The sequence below is a fragment of the Populus euphratica genome, unplaced genomic scaffold (assembly GCF_000495115.2).
Source record: "Populus euphratica unplaced genomic scaffold, PopEup_1.0 scaffold188.1, whole genome shotgun sequence".
In the NCBI taxonomy this organism is placed as follows: domain Eukaryota; kingdom Viridiplantae; phylum Streptophyta; class Magnoliopsida; order Malpighiales; family Salicaceae; genus Populus; species Populus euphratica.
This window is the reverse complement of record NW_011499966.1, coordinates 280,700-303,766: the sequence shown is the minus strand read 5'-3', so window position 1 is coordinate 303,766 and position 23,067 is coordinate 280,700. Positions and strand designations below refer to the sequence as shown.

The 23,067-nt window shown below is 35.6% G+C and overlaps 2 protein-coding genes across 3 annotated transcripts; one reads left to right on the top strand and one right to left on the bottom strand.

Annotated features, from left to right (window-relative positions):
* Positions 1 to 697: 697 nt before the first annotated feature.
* Positions 698 to 11,259, top strand: LOC105138959 (DNA polymerase alpha catalytic subunit-like). 2 transcript variants are annotated; one of them, XM_011045221.1, is made up of 30 exons: positions 698 to 1,948; positions 2,480 to 2,650; positions 2,790 to 2,873; positions 2,998 to 3,072; positions 3,249 to 3,313; positions 3,912 to 4,002; positions 4,101 to 4,289; positions 4,910 to 5,073; positions 5,176 to 5,290; positions 5,362 to 5,541; positions 5,648 to 5,761; positions 6,292 to 6,411; positions 6,509 to 6,832; positions 6,926 to 7,018; positions 7,215 to 7,333; positions 7,456 to 7,528; positions 7,618 to 7,674; positions 7,798 to 7,890; positions 8,277 to 8,399; positions 8,487 to 8,584; positions 8,701 to 8,746; positions 9,022 to 9,135; positions 9,242 to 9,325; positions 9,430 to 9,639; positions 9,722 to 9,789; positions 10,033 to 10,252; positions 10,447 to 10,500; positions 10,587 to 10,706; positions 10,797 to 10,871; positions 10,966 to 11,259. In XM_011045221.1, exons 1-30 carry the CDS (start codon positions 824 to 826, stop codon positions 11,110 to 11,112), a joined length of 4,611 nt encoding a protein of 1,536 aa, XP_011043523.1. In that variant the 5' UTR covers positions 698 to 823; the 3' UTR covers positions 11,113 to 11,259. The 2 variants fall into 2 exon arrangements, with proteins under 2 accessions (XP_011043523.1, XP_011043522.1); XM_011045220.1 differs by having other exon boundaries at positions 699 to 1,948; positions 10,960 to 11,259.
* Positions 11,260 to 12,824: 1,565 nt separating this feature from the next.
* On the bottom strand, positions 12,825 to 21,722 carry LOC105138957 (nicotinate phosphoribosyltransferase-like). The gene is made up of 15 exons (XM_011045219.1): positions 21,352 to 21,722; positions 20,924 to 21,071; positions 20,698 to 20,817; positions 20,460 to 20,594; positions 20,314 to 20,375; positions 19,270 to 19,345; positions 18,636 to 18,737; positions 17,427 to 17,543; positions 16,387 to 16,445; positions 15,494 to 15,668; positions 14,455 to 14,589; positions 14,280 to 14,378; positions 13,560 to 13,668; positions 13,178 to 13,290; positions 12,825 to 13,091 (listed from the first exon to the last, which is right to left on the bottom strand). The coding sequence occupies exons 1-15, from the start codon at positions 21,501 to 21,503 to the stop codon at positions 13,014 to 13,016; spliced, it is 1,680 nt and encodes a 559-aa protein (XP_011043521.1). The 5' UTR covers positions 21,504 to 21,722; the 3' UTR covers positions 12,825 to 13,013.
* Between the last annotated feature and the right edge of the window lie 1,345 nt (positions 21,723 to 23,067).

The following is a 23,067-nucleotide window of genomic DNA, read 5'->3' as shown; positions in this document are numbered from 1 at the left end:
CTTGTAAATTATAAAAAAAACTTATACGAAACGATGAAGGCTCCCGTGACCTTAACTTTAATAAAATTTAATTAAAAGGATAATTTGTATATTTCACAGTTTAAAATTTTTGAAAAACCGTTCACTTTTCATTTTAATTAATTTAGCTTTCAAGGTAGTTTATAATTTTATTGTACATCTAGAAAGGGAAAGCCCTCGATATCTCTATGAATTTTAAATTAACAAGTTAATCAAGTAAAAAAAAAACTATTTTACCACTAAAAACAAGTTATGAATTCTGTGCGATAAAAAGTAAAAAAAATAATTTTATTGTAGGAATTTATATAAAATTAGAGAGAGTATACAGTAAAAGTCTAGGAGTTTCAAAGATTTAATGCATGACTGCCATGGAGACCTGATGTTGATTAAAGGGCTAAATCTTCTTTAAACTCTCTGCTCTGTTAGGTTTGTTTGCTTTTGTGAAATGTTTCAGAGATTTAACATGTGATCTACTAATTGATTCTAGAAGGATATGTCTGGAACATGCTAATATTATACACGATTTGATAAATTTTCTGGAGGTTACAAAGGGAAAGGAAAAATCTTTCATTCATGAGGCACTGACAAAGCATCCAATGAAGATATGGCGGCAAAAATATTTAATTCACTAAATAGCAATGCACAATTTAAATAATTCCTCGTTCTTATTTATATATCTATTTTGGCGCCAAAAGCCATAAATTTTCCCGCCATGAAGAACCAACCTCCAAAAACATCCATTCCCCTTCTTCCTCACTCTCTAGAACCCTAACAACTCAATCCACACACACAGAGAGATCCATCGATGGCAGACGAGCAGCCAGCAGCGTTAAATGGGAAGCGAAGAAGAGGAGCAGAAGCCACCGCCAGATCCGAAGCCCTTGAGCGACTCAAAGCGCTCCGTCGTGGTGGCAGGAGATCTGAAAATGGCGGCGGGTACGCCATCAAAATGGAAGATCCAATCTATGATTCCGTCCCCGAGGACGAGTATAACAGTCTCGTTGCTCGCCGCCGCGAGGAAGCTCAGGGTTTCATCGTTGACGATAACGGCCTAGGTTACGGGGACGAAGGTGAAGAAGAGGACTGGTCTCAGGCCGGATTACCTCCGTCGTCGGATGAATCGGACGGCGAGGGTTTGAATAAGAGTAGATCTAGAAAGAAGAAAAGTGAAAAGAAAGAGAAAGAGAAAGAGAAAGAGAAAGATGTGAAGAAAGGTAATGCTTCGTTGACGGCTGCTGCGGCGGCGATTATGGGGAAAACGAAGATATCGGCTATGTTTACATCAAATGTTTTTAAAAATAGGGATTCTGTTGGTAAGGCAAAGAGTTTTGATTGTGACAATATTGTTGATGATGTTATCGCGGAGTTTGCACCTGATGAAGCTGATAGAGAAAGGCGTAGAAGAGGACAGTTGATTATGAAGAATGCTACACCAATTAAGAGTGAAAATCGATTTTTTGATAACGGTAATGATGTTAATTTTATGGCTAAAGCTGAATTGGATAGGGATTTTATTAATTATAAGAGTGGTGTTGATGAGAAAAAGGAGGGAATTGTGGAAGTGAAAGAGAAGGGAGAGGATAAATTGTCTAATCCGGTTAAACAGGAGGTTGTAAGTGTTTTGGAAGTGAAAGCAGACGAGGCAGTTGTGAAGAAGGATGGTGGACGTACACTTAATGCGAAGATTAGTCATGAGGAGAGGGATCCAGCTTTGAGTGCGACAGCCGGGTGGAAGGAGGTGATGAGTGGTAAGAATGGGGGTGAGGCTGTTGGTGGCGCTGGGGTAGTGGAGGAGGTTAAAAGTGGAGCAAATTGTGAGGAGCAATCTGAGTTTGAGCTGGATGGTGATGGGTCATTACCCTTCTACATTCTTGATGCTTATGAAGAGATTTTTGGTGCGAACATGGGCACGATCTTTTTGTTTGGGAAGGTAATGTATACTTGTTTGATATTTTTTGGTGATCCTGTAACACTTTTTTGTAGAATGTTAACAGTGCATGTTACAAGAACTTGGACGATTCATTAATTTTCCTTCAAGGGTGATTAAAATGGGCTGTCCTAACAAATTAGAATGGGTGGCAGTAGGGTGAGTGATTGCCCTTAATTAACACTATCAGATAACTAATTTCCCAGTGGTAATTTTTAATTAGTTAACTATGTGTGATAATTAAACTCTATAAGGCTTTAAGTTGGGATTAGTGATGATCAAAGATGACGCTGTACTTATTGAAAAACATTCAGGAATATATTTATGCAGTTTGGATGTTTCTCCATTTTTGTCATGAAACCTGACAAATTAGTACATTATTGAGCTGGTGGTGGCTTTCATTTCATAGATAGCCAATCCGTCCAACAATCAAGTTTGCACAGTGGCATGCAACGAAACTTATCTATTTCTTATGTGTTATTGGTATAAATCCTGGGGTTAGTAGTGATGTTGACATCTGACTTTGGTATTTAGGTGAAAGCCGGAAATACATATCATAGTTGCTGTGTGGTTGTAAAGAATATGCACAGATGTGTTTATGCAATTCCAAATAGTTCTACATTTCATACTGATGAGATAAGCATGCTAGAGAAAGAGGTTGAAGAGTCACGGATTTCTTCCACGGATTTCCATAAAAAGCTGCAAGTAAGTACATTCTCATATACAAATGTATCTACATATACGTGCTTAAATTATGGAACAAATGTCTTATATTATGGAACACATAACTTTGTGTTTTATTTTCTGGCTGCTTTTAATGCTTTTATGCAATTTTCTTCTGCAGGACATGGCATATGAACTAAAGAATGAAGTTGCAAGCCAATTGTTAAGTCTCAATGTTTCAAGTTTCAGCATGGCTCCGGTTAAGGTTTGCAGATTCATTCATTCTAATGTCAAAAACCGCGCATTTCTCAAAATGCACTACTTATATTCTGCTGTGCTGTTCATATTTCCTGATATTTTATTTATTTATTTTGGTGACCAACTAACAGAGGAGATATGCATTTGAGCGCTCTGATATACCAGCTGGAGAGAATTATGCACTCAAGATCAACTATCCATTTAAGGTTTCCACCAATTTGTTAAACATAGTAACGCAGTTTAAATCATTGAGCTATATTTGAGACACTCAGATGTCATATTTGTCCATCTTAGAGTTTCTTAAGTTACTAGTTTGATACTATCAAGCTCTGTTGAAATCCTTTCTATTTTGAATTATATATTTTGGATTCTCTGAGTGCAGGAACCTCCGCTCCCAGCAGATCTGAAAGGGGAAACTTTCTGTGCTTTGCTAGGAACTCATTGCAGGTAATAGATCTGGGGTTTTTGCTAACATCCGGGCTTAAAGGGTGCACTTTTAAATTCCAACCAGACATTACTTCCTCTTAAATAAATCCATGTGTACGAGTTATATAAGAGTGTGAGAAATTCAATGTGAAAACTTGCTTTAATGAGCTTACAGACCATCTCTTTCTTTTTATTACAAGTGCTGTCAATATTTTGGCATGTATTCAGAATTTGTCATCATAACTCTTCTACTGCTTGATTGATTTGTCCTAGACTTGTCAAATCTCAATGAGCTAAACAGCCTAGCCTTCTCAAAACTCAATAACTAAGGTAAGAAAGAGATTAGATGGCTTTAGCTAGTTAGTTGATTAGTCAATACACTTATTGATCACCTATACAAGTCTCAATGTCCACTGATACAGCTTTATTGTGTTAACTTAGAGTCTTGTTTGAATCTGATATAAATATTGAATTGAGGCCAGTGAAGTCAACTTTATCATCTTTTATTCAATTTTAGTCCTGGCAAGTTCCAATTCAGCTTCGAGGGGTGGACAGTTATACATAATGAACAATAAATTCTTTTATGGAAGTGGAAAATAATTATTGTTATCATTTACAGTGCTTTAGAGCTTTTTCTCGTTAAAAGGAAGGTAAAGGGACCTTCGTGGCTTTCAGTTTCAAAATTTGCAACTTGCCCAGCTTCTCAAAAGGTAAGGTTTTCAATCAACACATCTTTTATCAGTTCACTTATCCCTCATGAACTCCTTTATAATATCTTCTATGTTTCCTCTGTACCAATCTTGGTCAGGTGAGCTGGTGCAAGTTTGAGATCATTGTCGAATCTCCAAAGGACATACAAGTTTCTTCTTCTTCAAATAGCAAAATAGAGATTCCTCCAGTGGTTGTTGCTGCAATAAATCTGAAAACTGTCATAAATGAAAAGCAGAATGTGAATGAAATAGTCTCTGCTTCTGTCATCTGCTGTCACAAGGCCAAGGTTTGCTCAAGAGCTCTCATGGGCCATTCTGCATTCATTTTGATTTCAAGCATTTTTCATTTGGATGTCATTCATTCTGCCTTTGAAGTTGTTGGTTCAAGCACATATATGCAATGACATTGTCATCTGATCTTAGTTCACATGTCAATTTGAGTAAAAAGGCACTTGGAAAAGGCATCACGTAATATTTACTGGTAGAGTAAGATGTAGGTTATGTTCTTGTAATGATACAATACAAATAAAAATTGTTCACTTTGTGCCTTGGAGTCCTAACTTTTTAAGTTACCATGTTTTGTTGGATGTTATCCACAATTTTCTTCCGGAATTTGTTGGTATGGCACTACAAAGTAATTCATAAAAGGGTTTGAAGTTCATTTTTAATGTGACCTTGGTCAGGAGGGAAATATTTACATCAGCTTGATGCCCATTATTTTTCATAAATATGCTCCACTTTATGGCTTACGTTATGTGATCTCTAATTGAAGTTTTGACATTGTTACCATGTAGGCTTCTAGCTCTAATCCGGGATAAAGTTGATTTCACAAGTGCTTTCCCATTTTATGCCATACAAGTTTATGTGCATTACTAAGATAAGCTACTACTTCTGTTTCACTTTTCAGATTGACACTCCCATGTTGGCCTCCGAGTGGAAGAAACCTGGCATGCTGAGCCATTTTACTGTTGTTCGCAAGCTTGATGGAGGGATATTCCCAATGGGATTTTCCAAAGAGGTTACAGACAGAAACACAATTGCTGGATCAAATGTCTTAGCTATTGAAAGCAGGTGAGTTTTCTTTTGTATCCTGTTTTCAATTTCTTGTTTCTTTGTTCTTTCTAATCATATTTCTGGAACCTGTAGTTAAAGTATTTTTTACATCTTTTGCAGTGAAAGAGCTTTGTTAAATCGTCTGATGATTGCATTACACAAGTTAGATAGTGATTTTCTTGTTGGACATAATATATCTGGTTTTGACCTGGATGTTCTCCTACATAGGACACAGGTGGGGTTATTTTTGTGATGCTTCCTAACAGAAAGATTATGTGAGGTAAAGTTCTTGTTAAATTTGTGTAGGCTTGCCGGGTGCCAAGTAGCACATGGTCCAAAATAGGACGTCTCAAGCGTTCTGTGATGCCTAAACTTACAAAAGGAAATGCCATTTTCGGCTCTGGAGCAAGTCCAGGGATCCTGTCTTGCATTGCTGGCCGGCTTTTATGTGATACATATTTGGCTTCCCGTGATTTATTAAAAGAGGTATTGTGCACACCTAATGGCACAAAAATGATTAGAAATGTCACATCATGCAGTTAATGCTGGACAAAAACTGTAGTTTCTCACAGTTCAACTTCAATTCATCCAGGTTAGTTATTCCTTGACACAACTTGCTAAGACTCGGCTGAACAAAGACCGCAAGGAGATTGCACCACATGATATTCCCACAATGTTCCAGACATCAAAGTCCCTTATTGAACTAGTAAGTTCTGATTCTAACTTCAATTACCTGACCAGAATTATCATGCTAGGTAATATATTCCTTGTAGAAATTAGAGTTTGAACTTTTCTTGTCCTGGTAAACAATTTTATTGTGGTTAAATTAGTATGTTTTTTGTATTTCTATAGAAGTGCACATCTTTCTTAATAATTCAGAGTGTTCCATGTGATAACAGACAATTTGTGGTCGTGAAAATTGTGGCTTTACTAGTTCTAAGATTAACAACTTGGATGGTTCAGGCATATAATTTGCAACATTTGTAATAAAGTTTGCAAATAATTTTAACCTTGTATTTCATATATATCCGGGCTATGGTGGTTTTAGTAGCCAAATGACAGCCTAAACTAGCTTAGTTAGGTAAATTGTCTTCGCTTGTCAATCAGGGCATCTTTTAAGCCCATAAAGGTAATGTGATGATGCTTGTGGTCTGCTTTACCCGCTACAAGAAAATTATGAGTGGTCCCCTCTTTTCCGGTCTATTATGGTTCTCAAGGTGTCAGTAATGCGTTCAGGTTGAATATGGTGAGACAGATGCATGGTTATCTATGGAACTCATGTTTCATTTGAGCATTCTTCCTCTCACACGCCAGCTGACCAATATCAGTGGGAATCTCTGGGGGAAAACTCTTCAAGTGAGTTCTCGTGGAATTGGTTTTCCCTTTTTTGTGATTTATTTCTGCAAGTTGTGTCCAAAACATCATTACAAATGTGTAATATATGTTTTTCCAGGGTGCCAGGGCACAAAGAGTAGAGTATCTTCTATTGCATGCATTCCATGCAAAGAAATATATTGTCCCAGACAAGATGTCTTCTCGTGTAAAGGAAGCAAAAATGACAAAGAGGAGAATTAATAATGGCATTGAGGAGAGAAATGCTGATGAGTTTGACACTGATGCTGCCTATTTCGAAAATGACAATAAACAGAGTGATCATGGGAAAAGAAAAAAAGGTCCTGCCTATGCAGGTGGATTGGTTTTGGAGCCTAAAAAAGGTTTATATGACAAATATGTATTGCTTCTGGATTTCAATAGTCTTTACCCCTCAATTATTCAGGTTAGTATCTTTTTCCCTCCTCACCCTCTCTCTTGCTTGATTACCTCATTGATCGACCACTTTCATGGCACTAATACTTAATTCATTATACAGGAATACAATATCTGCTTCACAACAGTTGAAAGGTCTATGGATGGATTGGTTCCTCGTTTACCTTCCAGTAAAACAACTGGAGTTCTGCCTGAGGTATGATCACCTCATTGCTTGTAAGCTTAATCAGTAAAAAATAATTGTTAGACGGCTTGTTAAAAATTGTAGTGCATGCTATCTACCCGCATCATTTGCATTTATGCTCTTCAATGCATTGCATGTGTACCATTCTTTTTCCATTGTTTTGAGCTAAAGTGGTTTCCAGGAATTTATTTTACATGTTCTTTGACAGTTGCTGAAAAATTTAGTTGAGAGAAGAAGAATGGTGAAGTCATGGATGAAGAATGCATCTGGTCTCAAAGTCCAGCAGCTTGACATTCAGCAACAAGCGCTAAAGCTTACTGCAAATAGGTTTATATTTATTTTCTTGGCATCTAGATTTTGGTTTTTTTTCTCAATCAATGTCACTGCTGTTCATTACATAATGCCTACTTTTTTTTTCTCATGCATTCTGACATGGCTGGGTCATGCAGTATGTATGGATGCCTTGGGTTTTCCAATTCAAGATTCTATGCAAAGCCACTTGCAGAACTAATAACTCTACAAGTAAGATAAACATTGCTTTTTCTGAAACTGAATGTCTTGCTCTCAAGCAAAAACTGATGTATTGACCAAGTCAAGTGACTGATATTTAGGGAAGGGAGATTTTACAAAGTACTGTTGATCTTGTTCAGAATAATTTGAACTTGGAGGTAAGACCTTCTGCATTGATGTATAGAAATTGTTGTCAAATTCTTCTAGTATTTATGTTCATAAATTCACATGACTAGCACTGTGGTTAGCTCTTGAAGAGTGCCTTTTACTTTGAATTGCAGGTGATCTATGGTGATACAGATTCAATTATGATTTATAGTGGACTAGATGATATTCCAAAAGCAAAAGCTATTGCAGGGAAAGTCATCCAGGAGGTAAAATTATGGTCATGCACTTTGTGCTTGTTGGAAAAATTCTATGTACCTTATGTTGCAAAAACAGTTATATGGAGGCCTATCAGCATCCCATGCTAAAAAATGCAAAATGCAATGAAGTGTCTAAATGAACTGACCTTGTCATATTCCTAGTGAATAGATAACAGTGGGATACAGTTACTGCACTTTTTGACAAATCCAAAATCCATAAGACTTGGGCATCTATAAAGTTCCAAATTTAATGTTTTAACTCCAACTTGCCAGCATGCAAGTTGCTTAAACCAAATGAAGTCTTCTTTGTTTTCTCCTTGTCATGTTGCTACTATTAGATTCCTCTTCTCTTTGCATGCTCTACATTGGATCTAACTTTGTTTAGCTGTATCTAGGTTAACAAGAAGTACAGGTGTCTAGAAATTGATCTTGATGGCTTGTACAAAAGAATGCTTCTTCTTAAGAAGAAGAAATATGCAGCTGTTAAGGTGCAATTCAAGGATGGGACACCATATGAGGTAAATTTTTGTAAAAATAAATATTTTTTTGCCATTTCAGTTACTGTTGTCTTGAATAAGATCAGTATATTAACTTTTTTGCTGCAGGTTATTGAACGTAAAGGTCTTGACATGGTTCGTCGTGACTGGAGCTTGCTATCAAAGGAATTGGGAGATTTCTGCCTGGCTCAAATTTTGTCTGGAGGGTATGCTATACTGTCCTTTTTTTACAGTCATTTTGACTTTGTACTTGGCTGGAATTCAACGAAAGTGATTGGAGTCCCCATTTACCTTGTCATGCCTTTGGCTCTTGTGCTCACAGGTCATGTGAGGACGTAATTGAATCAATACATAACTCCCTCATGAAGGTAACGTTGAATTATTGTCAATATTCCTTTCCTTTCCTTTCTTTTTTAAAAGAAAAGGCAAATTGTCAGGAAAATGGTAAAAGAGATATATGGCCATTTCAATATGGTTATTGTTGAACAAATAAAAGGCAGTTGAAGGGGTTATGGATCCTGGTAGAGAAAGGTGTTATCATCTCAACTTGTTTGGAAAACTAGAGTTGCCATTGAATGATGTCTGTGCTTTAAACTTGCCTTTCCATTTGGAGTCTTATTGTTCAGTTTTGTGAATTTAACAGGTCCAGGAAGATATGAGGAGTGGACAAGTAGCCCTTGAGAAATATGTCATCACAAAGACATTGACTAAACCACCTGAAGCCTATCCTGATGCCAAAAATCAACCTCATGTTCTGGTGAGTCTGAACATTTTTGAATTGTTCTTTAACGGGTCTTTAACCATATTTTCATGGTTTGTACCATTTGACTAATCCATTCTTACTTTTGTGCACCATTTTCCAGGTAGCACTAAGGTTGAAGCAAAGTGGCTATACAGCTGGTTGCTCTGCTGGTGATACAGTACCGTATATAATTTGCTGCGAGCAGGTATTGATTGATGTAATTTGGGTATAGCATTCCAAGTCTTGTATTTAAAATGTAACCTTGTTCGATGTTCTTTTATTTTCTGCCCTTGTTTTTCAATCGAGCAGGGTGCGGGTGCTTCTGCAGTAAGTTTAACAGGGATAGCCCAGCGTGCAAGACATCCTGATGAATTGAAATGTGATGATGGAAAATGGATTATAGACATTGAGTACTATTTGTCACAGCAAATTCATCCTGTGGTATCACGTTTATGTGCTTCAATCCAGGGTACAAGCCCAGAGCGTTTGGCTGATTGCTTGGGGCTTGACTCATCCAAGGTATTCTTCCTAGCCAGACTAAGAGCTATGATATTTTCCAATTTGTATGCAGCACTTAACCCATGATTAATTGTTTTTACAGTTCCAAAGTAAATCAAGTGAATCTGTCCCTTCTAGCTCACTCCTGTTTGCTGCTGATGATGAGGAAAGGTAATTATTATGCCTAGCAATGCCATTATGGTCCTACGCTTTCAAATATCTTCTGTGCCTCAATTTAATTTCAATAGCTTAGCTTTTGTTATTTGTGTCCAAGGCATCATTTCCAGAATTAATTAATAAAATTTGGAATACATTGTAGGGTATAAATGCAATTATATTTGAAACTGTAATGTGAAATCCTTTTCTCTTCTGGTTCCTTTTCACTCCATTTTTTTTCCTTGAATTGAATTGCAGATATCAGAGTTGTGAGCCGCTAATCTTGTCATGTCCCAGCTGCTCTGGTACTTTTCACTGTCCTCCTGTCTTCACTTCCATTTGTACGTCAATTCTTGAGAAATCAAAAAACCCACAAATCGAAGAATCTATATCCAATTTCTGGCATAGATTGTGTTGCCCTAAATGCCCAGCGGAAGGTGACTTGGGCAGAATATCTCCTGCAATTATGGCCAATCAGGTTTTTATCTTAATCTTCTTCTATGTTGTGCACTTGGAGAAAGAAATATTACATGGTTCGCTGTCAAGACATTGAAAGATGTTTCTGGAGTGTTTTATTGAGATGGACTGGATCCACAAGTGAATTATTTATTAAACACTCAACTCTTTTGAGTTCTGAGTTAAGAGCGGTGTGTGTGAACCTTTCTATTTCAGGTCAAAAGGCAAGCAGAGGGGTTTGTTTCCACATACTATAAAGGCGTCATGATGGTAATCTATTTGTTGCACATTATTATAAGGAATACAAGATCAACATACATGAACCATGATAATAATTAAATCTAGTCTGCTTTCAGTGTGATGATGAAACTTGTAAGCATACCACTAGGAGTGTCAACCTGAGGCTGGTTGGTGATTCCGAGAGAGGAACAGTTTGTCCAAGCTATCCACGCTGCAATGGGCGTCTAGTGAGAAAGGTTTACATCGCATACTGAACTTTAAAGAAATTTATTCCATTGATTGTATTTAGTTGCTGAGAAATTTGGTTCTAAATGTGTTTTCGCCAGTACACGGAAGCAGATTTGTACAAGCAACTGTCGTATTTCTGTCACTTGCTCGACACTGCTTGCTGCATTGAAAAGGTTGGTATCTTTATTTAGTTGTTGATTTGTCATGATAAGTTGCCATGCTCTGGTGCTGATTTAGCTTGACGTTTCATGGTTGATCTAGTTGCAGGCGGACGCAGGCACTAGAATACTGGTAGAAAAGGCGCTGATGAAAATCCGGCCAGTGGTCGATATGGCACTTTCAACAGTTAAAAAGATGAGGGACAGATGCGCTTATGGGTGGGTGCAGTTGGATGGCCTTGCAGTCACAGTATAATTTGCCAAGCGATATGTAAATATCAGGTATAAGTCTGGTCAGAGCATTCTAACTTTCTGCTGTATGGAAATGGAAATATGCGCCACTTCTTCAATGGCGAACCATCTTATTTGTCGATTCCTTGTATTATGTATAAATTTAGATTTTCTTTTTTTTTTAAATCTAGTGGTAAAAGTTCAGCAAATTTTTTATCGTGTTGAAATCTTTTATAGATTTTAGTTGAGGTTACAATTTGACCAAAAAAAGTTTTGGGCTTAGAGCCAGCACTAAGCAAACAGACCCATATAGAATTTTTCCATCAAATTGTGCGTGTTCTTAAAAAGTAATTAAAATACTTCAATTTTGATGGGGCTAGTTCATTTGTGCCCAAGGCCATGTTGAAACTTGAAAGTAAATATTTTAGAGCTTTTCCATAGCTTTTTTTTTACCCACGGGTACAAAAATATTCTGGTAAATTGTGCACTTTATTTGATAGATTGTTATTAATGAACTTTTTAATCACTCATGTATTTTGTGGAAGAAATAATCTTTAAATTATATATCATAAATTTATTGGGTTAGGCCCTATGCGTCTTTAATATTTTATTAGTACAAATATTTTTTAAAAGCATTCACATTATATTGATGTCATCTATTTTAATTAAAATGACTTTTCATGCTCGGTCATTCTATTCTTTGGGGGGTTGGTCTCTTTTTCGCATGTCTTTCTCATTTGGCTAAGCTGCAATGGCATAACTGTGTGTTAGTTAGATAGTACAGGCACAAAAAATCAGGGAGTGCTCAAATGAGCTATTGATTTGTACATTTCAAAACGGACTTCCAAACAAGACGCTAACAACTTTGAGACTAACCCACATATAACATTGATCTTGAGAATTTTGTCTAATGAGATTATCATTCTTTCCAAGCTTAAATTCCATTAGATGTACCAAGCAAGCTCCCTCCATGCTTAAAAATACTTTTGGGTTGTGATTCCATGCTTGCAGTGGCACGCACCTTCAATGGTGCACACTAGTCATAAGACAGCGTACTTAGCCAGCTTTTTGGACATTTCTATGATCGCAAGGAGAGACGACTGCAATATGCCCTGATAGGTTAATGTTTAAAAGGTCCATGGGGATGTTTATAATTATTGTGAAGATTACCTCTAGATTTATTCTTTAATTTGAGGTTTAATAAACTTTTTAAGGCTGAATTATTATAAATTATGATAAAAATTCAAAAAAATTACAAATCAGAAATCTTTTAAAATATTTTTGAAGAGAGTAATTATTATGCTTTCAGGAATAATTTTTTTTTTATATTTTTTTCTTATTATACCTCAAGTGATAACTCTTTTTATTTTTTTACTTTTATATCTATTTTATTATGTTTTTAACTTTTTTATAAAAATATAAGATATAATAATTTATTTGTAAAAGAAAAAAATTATCCTTAATATTTTATAATTTAATTAAAATTACACTTGTCTATCATATTTTAAAAAACTATAATTTACATCATGGGTCAATTTAAAAACCAAATAAAAGACCGATCATGAATTTTCTCTCCTCCAAGCACAATTTCTGTCTTCAAATATCGTTTGCTCTCCTTTCTGTAAAGATCTTAACACCAATCAAAACCAAAATCTAGTTTTTTAAAATGCCATAGCGAAAGTATACAGGACAATTTAAAACCAAATACTCTTATAATAATAATAACAATAGTCTATATTGGAGAAAAGGAAAACAATCAATAACTTTATTAATAAATAGGGAAACATATCGGTTTATCAAGGCCAAGGTTCATCTTTATGAAAAGTGAATCATCTATATGTTGAGTGCTCCTCCAACTTTATTGGAATCATTACTTGACCTGCATTTTTGTACAGTGCTCCAAGTATCTTATTTGGTGACCCATCCTCACTGCAACTCCCCGACAGGTGCCTCATTGAGCCACAGGAAATGGATGAAATCATACAGTTTTGCGCTTACACTCACCTGCTAAGCATTGAAGTTTCACATTTCCATGGTTGCAGCTATCTAAAATTACAGAAGAAACTATTCACAACAGATGGAAACATCACCTTGTACGGTGTTGGGTTAAGCCTCCTCATATGATCAGGACGCATTCGCTCAAGCTGCTTGATACAGCTATCTCTAATGTCCTTGAGGGGAGGTAAATCTTCTCTTGGTTTATCTTCAAGAAACAAAAACATATTTCAGACATTGCTATAGATGAAGTAAGCTCAGCCTGTGGACAAACAATATTATGTGGGGTTTGATACAATGCTGAGTCCTCAAATCTTATCTTAACTACAAATCAAATAATTGCAAAATTTTGGAAACCATATGTAGAAATAATTATATCCCTGCACGTGTAAGCATTTGTGAAGAAGCAGATCCTCAACACATCATGTTCAACTGTGATATCATATACAAAATATTTCACTTCACAGAAATCCCCACCTGAGCTCCCAGGCCAATAACACTTTAGAAGCTCCTCAACCTGCTGTGGAACCACATACGCTCTCTTGGATTCATTAAAAGGATGGCGACACAGTATCCGTTCTCCCACCTGAAAGTTTAGAGAAAGAAGATATTATGTTTTCGCCTTCAACTAATCACCACAGTGAGCTGATTCCATCAGGCAGGTAGCTCAATCATGGGTCAAAAGGGAAAAAAATGTACATGAGATAAAAAGTTGGTGATTGTTGATGTTGACAATGAACTCTTACGACCAAACTCGTAAAACCAGTGTATAAATCAATAACTGACATCTCACCAGACTCTGAAGTCCATTATATCTTGAATATGTATTGCACTCAAAATTTAATTCTCCATATAAAACAAGTAGATCAAAGATTTTGAACACCAACCTCTCGGCCAGCTCAGTGTTAAGAAAATCTTTCATAATGATGGTACTTGGTAGAGGTAAAACATCAAAAGATTAGAGCACATGGAGCACTTCACCCATAAATCCATTAAATGTTGACCATGATTTTGAATATTGAGCTCTCAACTTGCTTAGTGAAAACGTTCTTGTTGATCATGCCAGCACTCTCAGATTACATTTGATAAATAGCACAAGATAAAGGATAATGGTGGTGATACTTGGTAGAGCATAAAACATCAAAGATTTGAGCATGTGGAGTGCTTTACTGATAAAATCATTAATTGATGGACTACCTTTGGAGATGGTTCATTTTCCCCTGTCATTATGTCCACCAGTGGGTACCCTTCTCTTCCATACAATCTATAAGACCGCTTTTTGCATGGTATAGAAACCTGGTAAAATAACAAAGGGGAGAAAAATCAGTGATTCTATAAAAACTAATAAAAGTTGCTTCGACTTAGATCAAACCTTTGAAACATCTTCAGAAAGTTTGATGCGAGGCTGATTGTTTATTTCAACAAGCTTGAAGACACAACCCAAAGCAGCTTGAGCATAGCAAGTTACAAGATAGGTTCCTATACCATATGAATCTACTTCATGACCCTGTGCAGCCGAAAAAAGCTATATCAATTAGATTTAGGTCGTACAAAATGTATGTCTAGCATTTACATAATGAGGCATACATGCTTTAACATACTGAGGCAGATAAGTAACATAAATTATTTATACGAGCATGATATTTGGCCACTGTTTGTGTTGCTTTACAATGGAAATGTTATTCATGCTGCTGCAACACATTTGAGACAAGCAGATCAGCAACAACTTTGGCATTCAATGTTTGACCAAAATGTTTTTCAACTAAATAATTGCCCAACAGAACAGAATACACAATTCATAATTTCTGTGTTTAAAATTTCCACATGGATAAAAGGCATAGAAGTGGATGCCAAAGGAATGCTGGAAGGCATATTAAGACAAAAACATATAAATACTTAGCAGGGCAGAATTAGGTAAAGGATTAAGAAATTTATCCACACATCATGTAGCATTTTAAAGTTTGTTTATCTTCAATAGTTAAGAAACAGTATTATGAACAAAGATCTGAATTTATGGGGTAACAGCTGAAGCACAGATCTTTTGTCTCCCTTTCTGTTTTTCTTAACTCTATTGCTTCACTTACTGAATTATCTCCGTTAAATGTATAAATAGACCCAGGCTTGAAGTAAAATTAGTGAAATTTAGAGATGGCATCTTTTCACAGCATGCAGCTAAGTGAGACAAATCAGATGCCAGATATTTGTCAGAAATTTTCTCTTAGTAGCATGTTACACTTATCTGATTGTGCAAGGAGCAAACACACAAAGCTAGAGAATTACTGAATTATCTCCGTTAAAATATGCTTCCATAGAATAACTAATAGATGACTGATGCCTTCAGCAAGCTCCAAAATGGGAAATGTATGTAATTTGCACATAGAACAGGAGCGGTTTTGTTACAGAATGAATACCTGTTTATTTAGAGCATCTAAAGTTTCCTCGTTGAGGTCATTACTAGCAGTGATGCCCATCTTTCCAAAACCAGGCACTCCAAATTCTTTCTCAATGGCGCTAAAGAACTTCCGCGCCTCACAGGACAAATATGCTAGATCACCAGAATCTAATCTGATGCCTACCGCTTTATATCTGCAAAGTAAACCATCTAAAATCACTTGTGTTTATCGAGAAATATTAAAAAGTCAACATAGAAAAATTATAAAGAGGACAAGTCTTCAGGATGCTATGCAAATAAAAGATAGACAATTGAATCACAAACTAATGTGACAGTGGTTAAAGATGAAGGATATCAATGGCTTTGATTTAAAATGAAGGCATTGCTGTTGGATGCCAATCATGACAAATGGCTGTGAGAAACCATCGCAACAGGCTTTGGAAAATGTTGCATATGGCTTCTAAAACATAGCAAATTGTTCAACTGGATATTGCAAATATCTGGTTGAAACCCGAACTACAGGAATATTTGGTTGAATCCCCAGTTGAAGGAAAAAATAGGCCACTAGGGAAAGATACCAGGCCATTGGTGTAAACCAAAGGGATGTCAGAAGTCATCTGGTAGATGTAAAGATGTGATTTAAATGCTAGATAGGTGAAAATGAAAGCACTGGCCAAGGTAGAGGCAGTGTCGCAGTTTCAGAATATGCAATCTTGATGCTGGCATGCCAACAAATAACTTGAATAGTGTAATGTCGGCATCAAGCCTTTGAGAGAGATACTGTTACCCAAACAGGATGACAAGGAGAAGTTTTAAAAAATATAAGATCGTATGTTTCAGTTCCCATGACGATTAAAAAAGGAATTTTGCCCAGTAAAAATGCCATCACACTCGTAAATCTTTCAGGCTTACCCAAGATCATTAAGTGCTAGAGCAACTGCACAGAAGTTTGGGATTCCACTCCTCATTACCTGGAAAAGAGACAGAACAGATAAATGCAATGTTAACTGCACTAAAGTGATTATTGATTGAAGTAGCCACCTGGCTTAATTAACAAGACAGTTTGGCATGCAGCAAACAGAAGATGCAACATATAATTAACCTTTGCAAATATAATCCATTAATACTAAAGTATGGTCATGGAAACGTTATAAGAGCACTTGCACCATTTCATAATCGAAAAGTTAATGACTACTTGTATGAAATGCCACATGCATGATTATGCAAGATATAAACATCAGCATTTTGAGAAGATCAGTTGTATACATAAAAAAGATGTGGTAAATTGGAAGAAATTTCCAAGGTTATAGACCCTAATAAGTTTTCCCTTATCCTAACCTACAAATTCTTGGACACATTTACTGGTTACTGAATGCATGTTTTTTCAAAATAACCACCTAGCTTATGAACAAGGCAAAGTGCAGCATGCAGCTAAAAGTGAAGACAGCATATCATTAAATTTTGCAGATATTTGCCTAAAGGTTGAGTGTGATTAGAGCTTCATGATTTGAGTAGTTGCATCTCTGCATGAGAAGTTAATGTCTCAATTCATTCAAAAGAATATGGTTTTTGAAAATTTCAAGGTATCGAGTGGCCTGGATGACACAAGCATTTTGAGAAGATCAACTTCATAAACTGTGATTGCAAATTACAATAGAGTTATGAGGTTACTGAAATTTGATCAAACAATTGTTGACTTTGGCTTGTTCTTTACAACGTTTGGTGCTAAACATGTAGACACAAGTTTTCAGTGAGGGATTACCCTAAGCACCCAAGATTGTATGTAAAAACTTACTTTTCATAGTGATAATAATCTGAAGAAAAGCACAATATCAACTAGCTATATGTCATATCTTGACAAATAAAATAAAAAAATCTTTTCCAGGAAACAGCTATCAGTTTTATTCCAAAGAATTGAAACATATCAACCTAGAAGCAACAACTACACTCACGTCATATGTGTCCACAAGAGCTAAAAAGCTTCTAGGGAATGCCAAGGCATAGGAGGTGAAAGCTGCTAGCTCACTTTGATTGGTCTCACCAAAAATACCACGTAAGGAATTTGACCACTGCATAGCATAAACCATATTAATCAAATCAAAATGTAAAGAAAAACAAAAAATGAAAGGGGAGCAGAATAAACAAATGAAGTATGAATTGTATGATTGAGACACTGTTCACACCAATTAGCTGTCATGGAAGTAAGAAAACTTCTTAATCAATATTAGTTATCAAAATGGCTTGCAGCTTTAGACATTCTCCGTGAAATAGTACCTGTTATTAACCATCAAGTTCCTAAAATATTGAATCTTATATATTATATATCAAAAAGGCCCTCCATGGGTTCTCTGGAATCGATCAACAATGTTTCAAAGAAACTATTAATTTTACAAGGCCCAACAAAAATCCCCCTTTCTGGACCTAAAATCTGTGTAAAGAAAAGAAAAATCTTTCCAGGATTCAGAGTTAGGACTTCAGGAAAATTACTTTTAACTCTTACATTTAAAAACCCCAGAACAATTATAACAGAAAGGAATGGGGAGAAAGAGAGAGATTGCACTTTAATGATAATATCAAAACTGTTTAACATGAAAAAGCTAGCATGCAATGCACAAACATAACTGCTTGTATAAGCAACCATAGGAATTTTTATATTTTGGAACTAAAATTAGAACCTTGTCCCTTTTTTTTGGCAAGAAGATCATGATATTTTCTGCATTGTAAAATCTTCAAAACTACATAAAAGTCTCATGCCATGGCCACCAGCTAAATTATATTTCAAGGAATTCCATATGCTGTGCATTATCATCAATAGTTCTTTGGTGCTTTCATAGAGAAATCTAACTAGGATCTGAAGCACGCCAACTAGGCATTCTTGATTACACATCCCACACCTATGGAATTTTCATCAACAAATAAAACTTTAATATTTACTTCCCCCCTTTTTTTTAACCCATGCTGACAACATATAGATCCATAAGCTGCACAACAGTTATCTCCAATAAGATAAAGAATATGAAAATTTAACCGCCCTAATTTATGTTATTAAACATTCAAGAAAGGCAGCAGGTTAATTTAGTCATCTCTAGCTAAAGATGAACAGAGGACGGACAACTTTTGATGAATAATCAAAATGAATGAAGAGGGCCAATGAACAGAACCTGAATTTTATTTATCCATGTCTGAACTAAACTGACAAAGTCCTTGCAACTACTTGATCCATCAGCACTTTGAAGCGACTTGTCTATGATCTCATCAGGGCTCTGCAAACCACTGGATAATTTAGATGGAGGACTAACTAAACCTCAAGCAATGAAATACTATTGTTTAACATACATTGCATGAATGTTTAAACATGGGCACAAACTTGTGATGACAAATTTATTAAATAGCACAGAAAAGAAACAGGCCTGTAATTGAGAGAGAGACCAATGCCAAAAAGAGAAAACATATCATATGAACCAAAAGTCACAACAGCACAAAACGACCACTATATCAGTTAATAATGCACTTAAAAAAGAAGTTGCAAAATTGAAATGCTACTCTGAAGCATATATGAAGAAACATGCATTATCTTAATTATTGTGCTCTGAAATTTCCCATTGCAATGACAAAGGGCTTTCAAAAGGTACTTCTCAACTTGGAAATAACTACCGAAGAAGGGCCTCCGGAGAGGTTAGTTACTTTTGAGTCAGGTTACGAGCCTAGGGAGATGAAATGAAGGATCTGTAACTTCTCAAATAAAAGGGGAAAGCCTAGCCTGGATGTCTTATAATGCTTTTCGAGATTACCAACCATATATGAGCTGACAAATGCATGGGAATGAGTCCCACGTAGAGGTATCCCAAATAACCGTCCGGCTGCAACATTGCTGTCAAAACAGAAGGCAGAAATAGGCAAATACCAGTTAATATGTTGAACAACAGCCAGTAACATAGAATGAAATGTGATTTTTGCATTCAATTGTTTTTTATCCACGTTTCATAAAAGAAAACCAAAATCTCATTTGGTTGTTCATTACTAAGGTTTACTGAATTCTTAGAAATTTAAACCTGTCAAATAAGTTATGGGTGGGGGTGGCACGGGGTAAGAATGAACACTTAAAATATCCCCTACCATATCTCATTCACTCAAAATTCAGAAACATAATTGTTCCAGCACCAACATGCTATAAAAGCTATCCTACCCTAATTTAGGAACAAGCATAGTTTAGACCTCCCTTCAGCCAGTTTGGGAACCATGTGCCAGCAAGCATGGGTGAAAATAAAACATTTCTTTTGGAGAGGAGGTGTATATTCTTTTTCCAGATCAAATTCATGTACCTAGTAACCAAGATGTTTTTCTCAGCTTTGAAGAAGGTCCTTGTCTCAGTTTTTGTTCCTTTTCCTGAAGGAACAATTAGATACAATGATCTTGTAAACCAAGATAGTTTCCTCAGCTTTGAAGAAGCTCCCTGTCTCAGTTTTAGGTCCCTTTCCTGAAGGCAGGATCAGAACCATTGACCTATGTCCACCCAAACCAATCTTGAATCACCTTAGCCAATGCACAGGTCAACTGATTTGGAAGAAATTCAAAAGCTGAATTTGAACTATAAACTAAAAAATCTTGTGTAGTAGACAAACATGTCTGAGCTATCTACTCACTAGTCCTTGCTACTTTAATATTTCATTTGGATTAATGTAAAGAGACTCTTAACATGGAAAGTTGATGCTTAAACTGAATCATTGTTAAATGATTCGAAGGCAAATTAGAAAAAGTACAACCATTCTGAGAATTCAACTATAAGAGATGAATTGTTGCACGATACAAAAGGCAGCAACTGAAATGTTTAGAAATTACCTTGTTGCATCAAACCCTCCAAGGTAGCAATATTTTGACGCCGATATCCCACCATCAGGTCCCTAAGCATAAAATAATGAGTTTTCTCATAAAGATAACTCAAGCCAGCATTAAAAAATAAAAAGAATCAAAATACAGTCAGCAACCTGAGCCCGTCGAAGCCCGAACTCAAGAAGAATTTTTGATTTTCCAGCAACAAATCGATGCCTAGCTGCATTTGTTGCCACTAAAGATGCAAAATTGATAAGATTCACTAATGGGGTTTCCAGCAATTGAGCCACCTGCAAAAACATTAATCGAGTAAGATCCAGTTGAGAGACAAAATGTACATGGTAAACTGTAAACAAGAAAATAGAGGGAAAACCAGTTGAAAGGTGTACTAACAGCAATTGGTCCTTCTATTCTTAGCAGAGGAACCTTTGGGAAGACTACTGAACCCTCTGCAATGGCATACACTTCGACTTCTGAGCAGTCCAATCCTCTAAGATAATCAAAGAAACCATCCTGCAAGATCATGTATTAAGTGGTAGTTCTCCTCAGATTTAAAAGCCACGAGAAGCAGTGACTGAACAATAAATAAGAAAACAATAAACCACTAAGCCTCATTTACCTCGCATGAACCAGGAAGACTCTCCCGGATGAAAGAGATATCATCCTCGGTGAACTTGAAATTAGCAATTAACCTGATGCATTCTTCTAAACCAGCAAACACTGTGTACTCCCCACCAAACGGATTCTTACGAAAATATAAATCAAACCTGATAACAAAAAACATTAAAGAGCCCCAGATCAAAAATCGAAAGAAATTAAGACAAGCTTTTTAATGTTTAAAACAAAACTCCTATTGCAATGTAATTCAAAGTATTAATTCCCCTGTCAAATTAGGTACTACTATAAATAATGTCATATTGAGCATGGAATCAACTAACAGATGCAATATTATTATTTTATCAGGAAAACAAAAACATTTCAGTTCCCTCAACAGCCAAATAAATAAAAACAGAATCCTTAGAAAAAAGAAAAAGGCAAACTACTCACACAGCTCGCTCTTGATGTTTATTGGCTTTCCAATAAGCATAAGCCATTGTAAACTGATAAAGATCCGTTAAAAGAGGCGTTACGATCGGGTTCGTCGGTCCCTCCACGACCCGACCAGAATAATTACAGTTCGCTCTCACCTTCTCAACCATTCTTTCTTTCTTTCTTTCTTTCTGCTCTGCTGGTTATATATTCAGTTACGCATATAGATATGAGGTATATATAGAGAGGGGGGAGGAAGAGATGGAGGAAGAGAGGGTACGACGTGAGAGTGAAGGGAAAGAAGAGGCGTCCAGGTGGGAACTTGACCGTGAACAAGAAGGGAGAGAGAGAGACCGTTTGCGCCTTGGGGAAATGGAAATTCGTTCGAAAAATAAAATAGGCAGCTACGAAAAAGATAAACACTGCTTGGTAATTCCCACATGCAGTCTTGTTTACTTGGTCCTCATTTTGTTCAATAGTAATAATAATATTGGTTAGTAATTCTCGGGAAACATGACCAAAACCAAGTAAACGTGTTTTTGAAAATTAAAAAAAAAATTAAATTAATTTTTTTAATATTTTTAAAACATTTTAATGTGCTATGATAAAAATAAATTTTAAAAATAAAAAATATTATTTTAATTTATTTTCAAATAAAAAATATTTTTAAAAGTAATTATACTACAATATTATATGGACCTTTTCTTTCATTACCAAAATCTAGAGCTAGATTGATGATAGATAATAGTCACCGTAAAAAAAACATCAAGATATCTCTATTTTTTTATATATTTTTTATTAAATCAACTCTAATAGGTTAAATTTTTTCTTTTTTATAATTCCCTTAATGTTATGTAAAAAACTCATAATTTGAGGCAATATAACACCAATGGACTTAGATTTAGGGAAGAGTTTAGCTTTCATTAACTCGGTTATATTTTAAATCTTACTTTCTCTGTTTTCTTAGGTGTATAAAAAATCTTTCAATGACTTATCATATTTTCATCACATTAATATTTGTATAAGTGATATTTATTACTTATTAAATATATATTAAAGATATTTTCTCTCATTAATGCTTATTAAGAGATACTTATCTTTCATTAATACTATCAGGGTAAAATTACACTCTAACCTCTACGCTTTATAAAAAAACAAGACTTACAAACTATATATACTTCATGAATCCTTTAAGCTTTAGGTTCAGATTCATAATCTTTATTCTCTACTGCATATATATTTTAAGAATATCTCTCTTTAAAATACCATTGTCTTCTCTCTTAAAAGATATTTACTTAAGCATCTAAGAATTCTAAAATCTACCAAAGAAGATCTTTGACAGTTACCAGTCATGAGTTACTTTGGCTTACTAGGCACTAGGTATTGGCTATCAGCCACCTTGGCCAGAAAAAATGGATCAAATTGCTATAATCAAGAGATTAACTGATTATCCAACATACATACCTTGCTCCTAAGCTATTTAGATTTTTCAGGATATCATCATTAACACCTAACTAGTGTGATAACACAATTTTTTTTGAAAAGGATGAATTTGAAGCCTCTTAAGTGCAATTGTATAACTCTTCTTGAAAATGATGAATTTGAAGTCTCTTTAGTATGATTGCACAATTCTTCTTGGAAATGATGGATCTGAAGTCTCCTTAGTACAACAACAAAAGTCTCATTGGAAATGATGAATCTAAAACCTTCCTATTATGATAGCACAACTTTTCT

Coding starts and splice junctions, on each gene's coding strand:
- LOC105138959 (XM_011045220.1), top strand. CDS start 824: ATGGCAGACGAGCAGCCAGCAGCGTTAAATGGGAAGCGAAGAAGAGGA. Junction 4,003..4,100: donor CTTGCCCAGCTTCTCAAAAG/GTAAGGTTTTCA, acceptor AATCTTGGTCAG/GTGAGCTGGTGCAAGTTTGA. Junction 10,707..10,796: donor ATGGGCGTCTAGTGAGAAAG/GTTTACATCGCA, acceptor TGTTTTCGCCAG/TACACGGAAGCAGATTTGTA.
- LOC105138957 (XM_011045219.1), bottom strand. CDS start 21,503: ATGGTTGAGAAGGTGAGAGCGAACTGTAATTATTCTGGTCGGGTCGTG. Junction 21,072..21,351: donor AAACATCAAGAGCGAGCTGT/GTGAGTAGTTTG, acceptor TTTTGTTATCAG/GTTTGATTTATATTTTCGTA. Junction 19,346..20,313: donor GGAGGGTTTGATGCAACAAG/GTAATTTCTAAA, acceptor CTGTTTTGACAG/CAATGTTGCAGCCGGACGGT.